Source organism: Silurus meridionalis, chromosome 1, assembly GCF_014805685.1.
Source record: "Silurus meridionalis isolate SWU-2019-XX chromosome 1, ASM1480568v1, whole genome shotgun sequence".
NCBI lineage: Eukaryota > Metazoa > Chordata > Actinopteri > Siluriformes > Siluridae > Silurus > Silurus meridionalis.
The window spans coordinates 32,131,366-32,146,021 of record NC_060884.1 but is presented as its reverse complement, the minus strand read 5'-3'; the positions used below and the strand labels follow the sequence as shown (position 1 = coordinate 32,146,021).

At 41.8% G+C, this 14,656-nt stretch overlaps 2 protein-coding genes across 2 annotated transcripts; one reads left to right on the top strand and one right to left on the bottom strand.

Annotated features, from left to right (window-relative positions):
* Positions 1 to 840: 840 nt before the first annotated feature.
* Positions 841 to 3,394, bottom strand: zgc:152986 (uncharacterized protein LOC101884054 homolog). Its single transcript, XM_046859317.1, has 3 exons — positions 3,282 to 3,394; positions 1,308 to 1,519; positions 841 to 1,200 (listed from the first exon to the last, which is right to left on the bottom strand). The coding sequence occupies exons 1-3, from the start codon at positions 3,389 to 3,391 to the stop codon at positions 926 to 928; spliced, it is 597 nt and encodes a 198-aa protein (XP_046715273.1). The 5' UTR covers positions 3,392 to 3,394; the 3' UTR covers positions 841 to 925.
* On the top strand, positions 3,371 to 12,365 carry crbn (cereblon). Its single transcript, XM_046859304.1, has 11 exons — positions 3,371 to 3,499; positions 4,582 to 4,691; positions 6,214 to 6,416; positions 7,354 to 7,512; positions 7,589 to 7,742; positions 7,833 to 7,895; positions 8,477 to 8,561; positions 9,085 to 9,200; positions 9,282 to 9,346; positions 10,075 to 10,206; positions 11,352 to 12,365. The coding sequence occupies exons 1-11, from the start codon at positions 3,409 to 3,411 to the stop codon at positions 11,527 to 11,529; spliced, it is 1,356 nt and encodes a 451-aa protein (XP_046715260.1). The 5' UTR covers positions 3,371 to 3,408; the 3' UTR covers positions 11,530 to 12,365.
* Positions 12,366 to 14,656: the final 2,291 nt, after the last annotated feature.

Genomic DNA, 14,656 nt, shown 5'->3' with positions numbered 1-14,656 from the left:
TTCTTGCAGAAGGAACTGGATGAAGTGGTCGGACATGGAATACCCACAAGATCCGACCTAGAGCAGGGCCAAGATGTGCACTAAGGTCATCCAGTCCTCCATGTATACAGTCCCACAGTTGTACGATGCACAGGACAAGCTCAAAACAGTGGACCTTGAGGAGGTGGCTGTGTGCTAGGAAGAGTGCATGCCAGTCAAATTTCACCGCAAGTATTAGTGAGGTATTGCCCAGCAATAGTAACCTCTGACTGTCGAAGACGTCGAAGCTTCTTTAAGAACCTACTGTAAGCTGACCTGCTGTGTCCTCAGAATAGAGTCTTCTATAACCAGAGCTCTTTCAGGTTTTTTAGATGGTGCTTCACTGAGGAGAGCACACCTGTTGGACATGTGAATTAGAGATGAATGGTGCTCCCGTAGGAGCCTTAGCGTTAGCTTTGGCTTTGCGAGTATGCCACAGAGTCGTCACCCACTCGCCCCGCTGCGAGGGCTCTAATGCCGGAGTCAGGGGAATGCTTACTCCACCTATAAGGCATCCAGACTTTCTCCTGCAGAACCTGGACTGCTCTCGCACCCACTAATCCTTTTTAGACTCTGGATGCGCTCCTTTAATGCTCAGAACTTACACTTCCCACAGATAAAATTATCTCTAGCGACGGAGAAAGACTGACTAAACATGTCACACTTCACCCACTGAATGAGCTGGATGCTCGCCATATCAGAGAAGATCCATACCTTAATGCGGTTACTGAAATGTGTTCGCAGTTCTCCTGGACATATTAGTTCATCAAACACACACTCACACACACACACACATTCACAGAATAAAACTCGTTGACCATCTTAATTAAAACTCACGCTTTATTTCATCTCAAATAAAAAACAACCAATATTCTTACAACTGTAATTACTCTTCTCCTCTGTGATCTTACAGCATACTGAACATATCGCTGAGATGATCACCACCATCATCATTCTGACCTTCATCCCACATAGTAAAGCTCCATCCCTGACCCAAACCTGCGTCTTCCCACATCATAAACTCATCCTCCATTCGCAGTGTGTTGAGGAGTTCATGTAGACCGAAGGCCAGGAAATCACCGTTACCATAGGAACCGTGCTGGTCATCACCCTGCTTCTTCTCCATTTCAATGTTTTGGTCGTAGATTCTCCGTTGCGCTCGGTTAGACAGCACCTCGTAAGCTGAGGAGGAAAAAGTTTAGCAGAGAAGAAAGTCATGATGCACAGGAAAAAAAAAAAAAATCTGTAATAGAGATGACGTGTGTGTGTGTGTGTGTGTGGATACACACCTTGAGCAAGCTGTGTGAAGACATGTTGAGCATCTGGGCTGTGGTTCCTGTCGGGGTGAAGCTTCCGGGCCAAGTGGTGAAACGCTTTCTTTATCTCTCTTTCAGAGGCCGAGCGAGGAACTCCTAACACTGAATAATAATCAGCCAAACACACGGATACACACACGACCAGCAGCAGCACAACCATGTGCATTGCCAGAGCCATTGACTGCCTGTGCATGGACACACACACACACACACACACACACACACACCCCCTGAAAATTAGCAAATCTAGAAATCTTCCAGAAAATACACTTTCACTAACTAAATTTTTTTTATGATGTGTGCGATATATGCTTAATAATTTATTAAATAAATAATAATAAAAAATAAGTGTATTTTCATCTGTGATAGACAATTCTATCTATACTATATGGACAAGAATTTGTGGACACCTAAACACATCCCATTCCATATCAAGTCTCCATTTGCTGTTTTAATAACCTCCACTCTTCTGGGAAGATGTTCCACTAGATTTTGGAGTGTGCTTGTACATGGGTATTAGTGAAGTCAGATACTGATGGAGGTGAGGTGCAGAGGCCTGGGGTGCAGTCAGTGTACACATTAATCTCAAAGATTTTCACTAGTGAAGGAAAGCATTCATTTTGGAGACAAGGTGAGGGAGGAGAGATTGAGATGGTTTGGACATGTGCAGAGCAGGGACATGGGGTATATCAGTAGGAGAATGCTGAGGATGGAGACACCAGGAAGGAGGAAAAGAGGAAGACCAAGGAGGAGGTTGATGGATGTGGTGAGGGAAGACATGCAGGTAGTTGGGTTGAAAGAGGCAGATGTAGAGGACAGGGGGATATGGAGACGGATGATCCGCTGTGGCGCCCCTAATGGGAGAAGCCGAAAGAAGAAGAAGAGGAAGGAGGAAAGCAGTCCTCTTCAGTTGTATTTCGACACTTCACCACTAGTTTACCAATCATGATAATTTACCTCTGTGACGTCACAGTGCACCTTTCTCCATTCACCAATCTCTCGACTGAGTGCTTAAAAGGTCGAACACTGAGCAGCATTCGTCCTCACGAAACATATCAAACAAAAGCTGCCAGATGACAGCAAGAATCACACCACACACTATCAAATCTTACACCCAGTAAAGTTTGAGTGTTCAGAGTCCTATACTGTGTTTTTACTGACACACTGGGGTGAGTACACCAGATAACCTTCCTTACAGATAGTGAAACTTCCTTACAATTAATCCTTCGAGCCAGATATTAAACCTTCTTAACAAATAGTCAGGGGCTCTACAGCAGGAGAGCTTCCACATTTTCCCACCCATGGAAGCATACCTTCATGGAGCTGGCTTTGTGCACAGGGGCATTGTCATGTTGGAACAGGTTTGGCTCAACTGAAGGGAAAATTTCATGCTACCAAATGCATCAGAAGACGTCCTTTACAATTGTGTGCCTCCAACTTTGTGGGAACAGTTTGAGGAAGAATCACATACGGCTGGAAAAATCAGGAATCCCAAACTTGGAGATCCAAACCTGTTCCAGCATGACAATGACAATGCCCCTGTGCACAAAGCCAGCTCCTTGAAGATCTTCTGTGCATGGTTTGTAGTGGTAGCTCTCCTGCTATAGAGCTCCAACCCAATTGATCACCTTTGGGATGAATGTGAATGCTGACTGCACCCCAGACCTTCCCACCTACATCACCACCTGACTTTAGAACCAGCCTTTAGGCTGAATAAATATCCACAACATCTAGTGGAACATCTTCCCAGGAGAGTGGAGGTTATTTTTACAGCAAACAGGGACTAAATGTGGAACTGATGTTTAGATTACTAGTCTATGAGGTGTATAAAAAGAAAAGAAAAGAAATGCTTTGATAGATAATATTGAGGTATGATTTGTTAGGGTTCTAAAGTTTTAAATATAAAAAAACCCAACAACAAGCATAAAACAAAATGTGGGTTTGTACCGTTTGCACAGCGTGGTGTAGTTCCTCCTCCGAACAACAGGGGGGCAGTAGCGTGCCAGAGTCTCTTCACTTCTTCTCGTTGACTGACCGTGTTTTGGGAGAGGAATCATGGTGTAAACACACGGCCATGGCTGATGAGCGAGAAGGAGCTGAGAACAACAACAACAACGACTACGACGTGAACGACGACATGGGGAACCAGCTGCAGCTCTTACCGGGTGAGTGTTGGTCTAAACGCGGTGGAAATGATCTTCCACCACGCTGACACCCTTCCGAGAAAAGGGAAAGAAGAAAAAGCTGGGTAACTGCGCACTTTTCCCAGGCCAGACACCTGATCTGGGGGGGAACCTGAGGACGAACCTGAGATTTCACACATTTCATGTTTTGTTCAGATCTGATCTTAGAGGGATCTGAGAGTCCTTCATCAAAACAGTCTATGGTTTCAGACTGAAAATGAAGCAACACAAGGGGTAAAAATGCATGAAAGTGAAAATGAAACCATGAACCAGGTCTGGATCTGGAATTCCACCTTATTTTATCAACAAATCAGATGTGCACTTGTTTTTATTTCAGGCGGTTAAGGTTCATTTCCTACATTATAATAACAAGCCAATCAGAACCAATAACTGAAATGATTGACAGCTTCCCCACCATATGAAGCCACGCCCATTTATTCTATTCCACTACATATTAGTGTAAATATAAATGTTTTGACCCCCAAGCAGGCTGTTGCTTTCAGTTAAGTTCAAAAGAACTTCCTGACTTCATTAATGATCAAAGCAAAGTGGGTTCCAGACGTCCTGTCCTGGGACCATTTCCTGATATGAAGACCTCCATTCTTCTGAGAAGAAAAGTATTGGAGCAACTGACTTTTCCATCCATATGTGGTTCTTCTCCAAACTTCTACCACAAAATCGGAGGCACACAATTGTGTGTTGCTGGAATCCCAACCCAAAACCTGTTCCACGATGACCATGCTCCTGTGCACAAAGCCAGATCCATGAAGATATAGGATGGGGTGGAAGATCTCCACAAGTACCCTCCACAATCTAGAACATCTATTTATCTCACTTATCCAACTGAGGTGCAGGTGAGGGTTTCATCCTGGTACTGTAATTGGTTTGGAAAGAAACCCCAGTGGTATCCCCCCCATCCCTATGTATTATAATTGGAGCTTAGTGTAGCTAGATGTAGCTGAGGTTGAGGAACTGTTGCATCACGCTGACAGTTATTGTTTTTTAAGGTTTGGGACACGCCCACAGCCACTTGTGAGATCCTAATGTTCTCTGTCCTTCTGTAGGAAACGAGGAGGAGGAGGAAGATGACATGGAAACAGAGGATCGGGACAGCGAGGGTGCGGAGAAGCCGAGCATCATCAACTTCGACCCCAGCCTTCCCACCTCGCACGCTGTGAGATCATGATTCTGAGAAGATGTTTCTGGTGAAATGTTTGTGACGTGTGTAATGTTTTTACTGTCATTCCAGCGATAAGTTCGACTATGATATTAAACATTACAGTCAGGGGACAAACAAAAAAGTGCAAGAGCTTCTTTCCTGATTTCCCATTTTACTGCAACTTCTACATCATCATCATCGTCATCATGAGGAAACCAGACTCGGAGAGATGTTCGAGCGAACACCAGACACAGAATCCCAGAATGCAGTGCAGGGTGTTGATGTTTGAACAGGGAGACGATGGAGATGGACAGAATAAAAGACATGCAGCATGGGAATGTCGCAGTAGATACATGTCTTTTTTATTGTTGGGAAAATTGCTGCGAATACGACCAGCAACCGGATTCGCGTCACGCTCCAGGGAGAAATCAAATCAGGCAGCTGAGTGGTTACGGCTCTGGGTTTAAGCTTCTTTCTTTCTTTCTTTCTTTCTTTCTTTCTTTCTTTCTTTCTTTCTTTCTTTCTTTCTTTCTTTCTTTTGTTCTTCTTTTCTTTCGTTCTTTCTTTCGTTCTTCCGTTCTTTTGTTCTTTCATTCTTTCTTTCATTTGTTAGTCCTCTTTTCCCTTTTCTTTCTTTCTTTCTTTCTTTCTTTCTTTCTTTCTTTCTTTCTTTCTTTCTTTCTTTCTTTCTTTCTTTTTCTTTCTTAATTTCTTTTTAATTTATTCATACCTTAAAATTCTTTTTCATTCTTTTCTTCCTTACTTCCTTCGCTTTCTTTCTTTCGTTCTTTCTTTCTTTCTTTTTCTTTCAGATTCTTTTTTCTTTTTCTTTCTTTCTTTCTTCATTCTTTTAATTTCTTTTCTTTCTTTCTTTCTTTTTCTTTCAGATTCTTTTTTCTTTTCTTCCTTTTCTTCCTTTCTTTCTTCATTCTTTTAAATTCTTTCTTTCTTTCTTTCTTTCTTTCTTTCTTTCTTTCTTTCTTTCTTTTCTTTCTTCAGATTCTTTATTTTATTCCTTTCTTTCGGATTCTTTGTTTCTTTCTTTTCATTATATCCTTACTAAATTGGACGGCAGGGCAGCACGACTATAATCAATGCTGCTTCTATTTCGGGTTTTCGTGACGTGTTTATTGGTTGTACGTGGTCACGTGACACTAGTTCGCAGGCCCATTTCTGTACTTGTACTGCGTGAGTACGAATGTAAAGGCATGAGGAAGAAACCCTGAGAGGAATCAAACTCATCACTGAATGTCGGTTTATTACAGTTCCATCGATGTCGAGTTAAAGACAAGCATCGCTATCTTTAGCTAGAAATGGAAAAGAGGTGAAGCCCAATGCACAGATTTGGGGAAGTAGTTGAAGTGCATCAGTGTAGGAAAGTGAACGTATCAGTGTGTGAAATAAAAATGAATGTTTTTTTTTTCTTTGTAGCTCATATTAGTCTACATTTTCACTTCTATTACATTCTTTCACTTTTACTACATTACATACTTAACTTGTTACTTATATGACTTCCTGTTGTGTGTGTTTGTGTCAGTACCTGGGTTTAGACATGGAGGAGTTCCACGGGCGCACTCTCCATGACGACGACAGCGTGCAGAACCTCCCCGTCCTCCCTCACGCCGCCCTCATCCTGATCCCGGGTCAGACGCTGCCACTGCAGCTCTTCAGGCCGCAGGAGGTCAGCATGTTCCGCAACCTCGTCAGCCACGACCGGACGTTCGCCGTGCTGGCACACAGGTGAGAGCTCCATCAGGGAATCACACGCTTTCATCAGACCAGGTCTTGAAGGAAGAAGATCCATCCATCCATCCATCCATCCATCCATCCATCCATCCATCCATCCATCCATCCATCCATCCATCCATCCATCCATCCATCCATCCATCCATCCATCCATCCATCCATCCATCCATCCATCCATCCATCCATCCATCCATCCATCCATCCAAATTGAAATATCGCCAATGCCTTCGTACACTTTTTACATACGTATATAATAATAATAATTAGATAATAATCATCTTTATTTCATATAGCACCTTCAAAAGTTGAACAAATTGGAAACAAAAATGACATTAAAAACAATAGTAAAATAAACAAAAAAACACCAAAAGTTGGTTTTAAGAGCAAATAAAAAAAAAAATTTCAATTCATATTTGTTGCCTATAAGTTTATTCCCAATGAGTAAACCAGTGGCGACTGTAGCAATGAAAAACTCCCCAAGAAACCTTGAGAGGAACCAGACTCAAAAGAGAGCCAGTTCTCATCCGGGTTGCACCGAATGTCCATTCATTACAGTTCCATCATTGCAGTTCAACTGTTTAAATGCAGAAATACATGTTAATTATAGTCTGAAGCTGTTGTAACTGTCTGTTTGAAAGTGGTAGGTCAGAGTTTTAAGGCTCTGGGCTACTGAACAGTTGAGGTCAGAGATCTATAGCAGGAGATCTTCCACTCAAATCCATGTAAAGCATATCTTAATGGATGAAGCTTTGTGCACAAGGGCGTGGTCATGCTGGAACAAATTTGGGTCTCCCAGTTCAACCGAAGGGAAGATTTGATGCTAAAGCAATTGTGCGCCTCCAGATGTGTGGTAACACTTTGGGTAAAATAACCAAACATCTCAGATGTCTCTCTTTATCTCACTTTATTTTCATTCGTTTCCCCCCCGCAGTCCGGATGTGGGCGAAGGAGAGCTGCCGGCGGAGTTCGGGACCACGGCGGAGATCTATGCCTTTCGCGAGGAGCAGGAGTACGGCATCGAGACCGTAAAAATCAAAGCTATCGGACGGCAGCGCTTCAAAGTGCGCGACATCCGTACGCAGGCAGACGGGTGAGGCTAACACTTCGATGGTGGACGAGTTCACACACGCGAACCAACGAACGCTTATCGAACGCTTTGTTTTCAGGATTCGTCAAGCAAAGGTGCAGATTTTGCCGGAAAGGATTTTACTGGACCCTTTGAATGCAGTGCATCTGTCACCTCGCGTACACAGACGTGTTCCAGATGCCAGACCCACGCCAGCGCAGAGCCAAGTGCAACGCCGCCACACCTACAGACGGGTAACGAACACGCGAGACCTTTAAATACATATACCACAAACGTGTCCATATACCATATCCGTGTCGTTTTTTCTCCTTTTTTTTTTTTAGAGGAAGTTGTTTACGGCTGGTATGACCCCGTGGCCCTCCTGGGTTTACGCCCTGTACGATTCGGTGAGTTCTTATTCGTAAGTGATGCATTTTTCTTCGTACATACAGTAGATCAGACTGATAATGTGCATAACGTTTTCTCTGAGGTACTTTATTAGAACAATAAAACAAAAAAAACTTAAAACAATCGTAGAAATTACAATAAAAGGTTTTATTGCGACGTCACAGTTTATATTATCAAAACCGCAACAAAATAAATGAAAGAACAGTTTCAACAAATTAGTTTTTTGTACAGCTTTTCCTTGTTTACTAAAATAACTATACAATACGTAGTTAATAACAAACATCACATAATTTGTTTACAAAGTGTATTTATGACTGTTTTGTTTTAAAAAACATCAGCCAAACCGAAAGATTTATCTGGAAAGATAATTTTAAAAAATTCAATTAAAAAATATCGGTCGATATATCGGCCACAACGATATATCGGTCGAGCATTAGTACACGTAGTCGAGCCAGATTCATAATTTGGAGAACTTGTATTTAATTAGGTTTGTGATTATAGATTATATATGTTTTGTGTGTGTGTGTGTGTGTGTGTGTGTGTGTGTGTGTGTGTGTGTGTGTGTGTGTCATACACACAGGAGACTCTAATGAGCAGAGTGAAAAAGCAGCTCCATGAATGGGATGAGAACCTCAAAGATGAATCGCTGCCTACTAATGCTATAGGTATACACCACTACATCTTCCACTCCAACTCATGTAAAGCGTATCTTCATGAAGCTGGTTTTGTGCACAGGAGCAGGTTTGGGTCTCCCAGTTCAAGTGAAGCAGAAATTTCTTTGTGGTAACCCCATATGGCTCGGGAAAGTCAGGTGTCCCAATACTTTTTGTTGTATAGTATATATTAGGTGTCTACTACATTATATAGTCGACAATTAATTTTATTTTTTTTTTATTGTAATTGGCCATTTAGTTGGTACATGTGCCAGATGCCTTAATTAATGCACTCATAAATAATTAAAATTATATATTATATACAGTAAAATAGAGTATTTGTCCAATTGTGTAGAGACAAAAACAGATCTGGCAACCCGACTGGCTTCGTACTACTGATCAGTTTTGAAGTGTCGGTTTGTACATTTATAAATATTGAGGTGGATAAAGCCCATGAATTCCTGTGTGTGTGTGTGTGTGTGTGTGTGTGTGTGTGTGTGTGTGTGTGTGTGTGTGTGTGTGTGTGTGTGTATAGATTTCTCTTACAGGGTGGCAGCATGTTTGCCAATAGACGATGCTCTGAGACTGCAGCTACTTAGGATCGGTAGCGCCATTCAGAGACTTCGCTGCGAGCTGGACATCATGGACAGGGTGTGTGTGTGTGTGTGTGTGTGTGTGTGTGTGTGTGTGTGTGTTTCATGCCCTAACCTACTGACTTGTTATCCGCTGCAGTGCACGTCCCTGTGCTGTAAACAATGCCAAGACACCGAGATCACGACCAAGAACGAGATCTTCAGGTGAGAAGTGAACTTTCACTTGCACATATCAGTATGTCCTTTTACGAACATCCTATTCCACATTTAGTTCCCTTTTGCTGTTAGACGAACCTCCACTCTTCTGGGAAGATGTTCTGCTAGATTTTGGAGTGTGTTTGTGGAGATTTGTGTTAGTAAAATCAGGAAGGTGCAGTCCGCATTCACATTCATCCTAAATGTTTTCGATACAGTTTATAGCTCTAGAGCAGTCAGAGGTGGCAAAAGTACCCACATCCTTTATTAAGTAGATATATTTAAGTTAAAGTAAAGAAGTTTGGGCATTGTCATGCTGAAACAGGTTCCAGGTCTTCTAGTTAAAGTGAAGGGAAAATTACATGCTACTGCTTCCGACTTTTTGGCAAATGGGTGGAAAAGGGCGGGTGTCCCAATACTTTAGGTCATAATCTATTCCCTATAAAACATTGATATGAAATTTACATTTGTGGCATTTACTCCCTTGTCTGAGCATCTATGGGGTTCAGGGCCTTGCTCAGGGGCCCAGGATTAATAGTTTGGTGTGGCTGGGATTAGTCCTTTGGAATGACAGCTAAAAGAGTATTTTCATACACAGACAGAACTTTGTCATTGTATTGTACAGGTAAATTTGATAGATATGCTGAATATCGCATGGTATTCTGCTATTCAATACACTGTATATTTCTCTCTGTGTTCATGTGTGTTGTATGCCGTTATCTGTTCCGTCTCTGCAGTCTGTCTCTGTGCGGACCGATGGCTGCCTACGTGAATCCTCACGGTTACGTCCATGAGACTCTGACTGTGTACAAGGCCAGTAACCTGAACCTGATCGGGAGACCCTCCACCCTGCACAGCTGGTTCCCCGGGTGAGCACATCATCGTTAAGGGTTAGAGATGCAGCTGGTTTGCTATAAACTTAATTTCCATATAAAAACATTGATTAAACATTAGTAGTAGTGAAATTCCCAGACTTTTCCCAACTTCATTCATATGATCTTATAGTCTGCGTTGTTTATCGGATTGTCCACCGCCAGCGCCTGTAAAAAGTGTGGAAACACCCAGACGTTTCTGGTTTTTGAGAGACACGTGCATGTTCCTTTTGTTTCTTTGCTCCAAACTCGGTCGTGTAAAATTATAAAGATTTACTTCAACCAAACAAATATATACTGTAAATGTCCAGATGTTCACTTAATTTTTTTTAATAAAAAAATCCTGAAGAACAGCTTTTCACAAACTCTGCATCCAAATATTCAGCTGAAAAACTTTCTTGTAAAACTTCACTATTTGGAGACTTCTTTCTTGTGGTCCAGTTCATCCCAGAGCAGTTTATAGGATTTTGGTGCAGTGACTGTGCAGGTCAGTCCATGATGGATATCACTCCAGAAAACTCTTTGTTTACTAAATAACACTTACAGAACTCGGACATGCACTTCAGCTCGTTTTCTTGTTGTACGGTGAAGTCGGTTAAAATGAGCCACAGTCCAGACGGAACTGCATGGTGTTGAAGTATGGAGTGGTTGCCATGTTGGCTCAGGATTCCTTTCACTGTGGGGGTGGGGCAGTCTGATCACATCTTCTCTCCTGTTCTCTGACTTACATAAGATCTTCTATTAGAGACAAAATATTGCATTTGGACCCCACAAAAGGTTTTTCCACTCATTCATTGTCTACTTCTGTTTTTGTGTTTTTGTTTTTTGTTCTTGTACTGAGTTTGTTGCTTAGAAACAAAAGGAACAAACACATGTCTCAAACACTATAAAAGACTAGATCTTTCCATTTTTCAGACTCTGTATTTATCATTTGAACCCTGCCAGACAGTGGGTGTGGCTCTGTCAGGCAGTGGGCGTGGCTATGTCAGGCAGTGGGCATGACTTAGCCAGGCAGTGGCAAAGTTTTGAATGAATGTAAATCTGAATAATGAATGAAGAAACTAATGACTTGCCCTATTAATAATTTAATGTATGAATAAAAGTAAAAAAATCGCGTTTTTGTGTTTGTGTGTGCGTTTCAGGTACGCGTGGACCATTGCTCAGTGCCGGACCTGTGGTTCTCACATGGGCTGGAAGTTCTCGGCTGTCAAAAAGGATCTGTGTCCTCAGCGATTCTGGGGTCTGACCCGCTCTGCGCTCTTACCCACAATCCCTCAGGGCGAGGAGGGTGTTGAGGGCTCACGCCTGCTCTGCCTGTGACCTCAGCACAACGCACATCGCACATCGCACTTCACCCAGCCTCCATCACACACACACACTATACCCCGAGCGGATGAACTGGAGGAAGCTGAAGAACGGGATAAGGAGAAAGAGAAAGAAATTAAACACTGAAAATTGTTTAAAGAGATTTATTAGAATCGGGACGTCACGCAAAAGCGTTTTTTTTTTCTCTTCACGCAGAAAAGCGTGTGTATCATAATCGTCGTCTTGTGCATTTTTTTTTTTTTTGCTGTTTGGTGTTGATCTAAATAAGCTTTTCAAATGTCAGACGAGGGATCTTTCTTTTTCCGTTTGGCCCAAGCACGATGATGTTTCACCTGTGTGTGTGTGTGTGTGTGTGTGTGTGTGTGTGTGTGTGTGTGTGTGTGTGTGTGTGTGTGTATATAGAAGTGTCGGCTGTGGTACCGTGTGCCACTGGGACGGCTATAAAAATGGACAGACTGTGATTTATATAAGAAAAAAACAGAGAAATCTCTTATTATTGACGTATCGTACGAGAGACTCGTGTATCTACTGTATTTTTATATTCTCCCCTCTTTTTTGTCAGTGACAATGTCTTTGGGTGTGTGTGTGTGTGTTAAACGCTGAAGACGTTCTCTTAAGACGTGTGTTTTTAGAACGATCTGTGTCTAGATTGAGAAACTTTGGGTTATAAAGGACTATACATTCACCATACACACATCATACACACAATAGAGCTTGTGCAGATTTCATCAGTCTCATGTTGCAGCGCCACCCCCTGGTGTATTTATGCCGTACTATTCCAAGGATTCATGCTGATCAGAACTAAATGCGCTAATAAAATCTGGAATGTGTTTTTTTTTTTTTTTTTATAATAAGTATTTAATAATATAAAGTTTTTAGTGTCCTCCTAATACTGAAGATTTACACTGATCAGGTGTAACATTATGACCACCTGCCTAATATTGTGTTATTCCCCCTTTTACTGCTAAACCAGTTCTGACCTGTTCAGCATCAACAGTATGAACTTCTTCAGCAGTTTGAGCTACAGGAGCTCGTCTGTTGGATCAGACCACACAGACCAGCCTTCTCTTCTCATGTGCATCAACGGGCCTCGTCCACATGAACATGTCGCCGGTTCACCATTGTTCCTTCCTTGGAGCACTTTTGATAGATACTGACAACTGCAGACCAGAACATCCTCACAAGAGCTGCAGTTTTGGAGACCCAGTTGTCTAGACGTCACAATTTGTCAAAATCGCTCAAATCCTTAAGCTTAGCCACTTTTTCTGCTTTCAACATCAACTTTGAGGACCAAATGTTCACTTGCTGCCTAATAAATAAATCCACTCACTAACAGGTGCCATGATGAAGAGCTCATCAGTGTTCTTCACCAGGCATAATGCCATAATGATATACCTGGTCGGTGTATTAAGATAAATAGATGTGTGAAAGGTGTATTTCCAGGTAATGGCCTGTGTTCTAGAGATCCCAATTTCCTGAGTGCTCCAGAACCAAAAGTCCTTGGGTTGTAGTCGGACCTGTTGCTGATCCTTATTCTGCTTGTATTCAGCCTACAACTTTAAACCTTATAAGTACAAGTGATCCAGTGGCGACTGTGGCAAGGAAAAGCTCCCTGAGATGGCATGAGAAAGACACATCGAGAGGAACCGGACTCAAAAGGGAACCCTGTTCCTCATCTGGGTGGCACCGGATGTCAATTTATTGCAGTTCCATCATTGTTGAGGTGTACTGTCCAGCATTCATGCTACCTGTGGTCCTGAACCATTGTAGCAGACTTTTGATATTAATTCCAGTCCAAATTTATCCTCATAGTTCTTGAGTTGCTCAGTAATTTCATGGATCTTTAGGCTGTTCATGTGGATCCATCCTCAGCTGTCTCCAATTTGAAAAGAACACCATCCAGAGGTAGGATGTTGTGATGAATAGGGTAGATCTGAAAAGAAGGAAGGGACAGGAACGCTGGTCAGTAATACCTCAGGAGCATGTTTAACTCGACAGAGAGAAAAATAAGGATTATTAAGTATTATTATTGTTTCATAAATATTTAAAGACAGTGTACAGTGAGATCACAGTGTAAGAAGGGACTCTATCAAAACTTGCTATTGCAGCAGAACTAACAGAGAGCCAGAAGGTAACACATACATGAAAGATTTCTAGTATAAGAGACAAACCACCCACACCTCCATCAACAAACCTGAGTGAATGTATGAGAGTGAGGGGACGACAGCATCCAGATATCCCAGTTCACCAAAACACTCAACAGTGATCCCTCCAGATCTGCTCCTTTACCTCATAAAAACTTACTGACTAAAAGGCTTAGTAAGCAAATAAATATATTTTAAGCCTAGACTTAAACGATGAGACTATGTCTGAGTCCGGAACCCTAATTAGAGGCGGTTCCATAACTGTGGGTTTTTTGTAGGATCAAGCTCCGCCCCCTGCTGTAGTCTTCATTATTTGAGGTACCAACAAATAACCTGTACCTTTTGATCGAAGTAGTTGTGTAGCGGATCGTAATGTAACAAAGATTTACTCAGATACTCTGGCACGAGACCATTCAGTGCTTAATACATAAGTATTTTCCAATCAATGCAAGATTTAAATAGAATCGCAATTGTACCTCATGTATGCGTTACTGGAACCAAAACTTATTCTATGAAGTGCATTAAAGACGTCCTGAAACTAATATTCCAAATGTCCTCAGGTAAAATTTTTAATGGTCTACAATTTTGGGTAGATTTTCAAAATGTGGATTTGTGGACGCTTTTCAGGAATTGGTGCAATCAAGAGAATGGTGAGTCGTTTCATTTCTATAAGGAATAACGAATGAAGAGAAGACGTTTTTATATTAAAAAATTAAAAATAATGGTACGTCTCGGTGCTTATATACATTTGCTACAGAAGCAAAAGTATGTACATTTTCTTCACAAAAAGGGTGAAGAACTGGGAGCCCTCTAAATGAATGATCAAATTCCCACAAATCCATAAAAATAAAAAATAAAAAATTGTGGAAAAACCTTCCCAGAAAAGTGGACATTACTCTCTTTGACTTCTTCATATCTCAGATACCCCACCAGGGGGAGATAGTGATCATGCGCTGTGGGTTTTCTACTTCGACTGC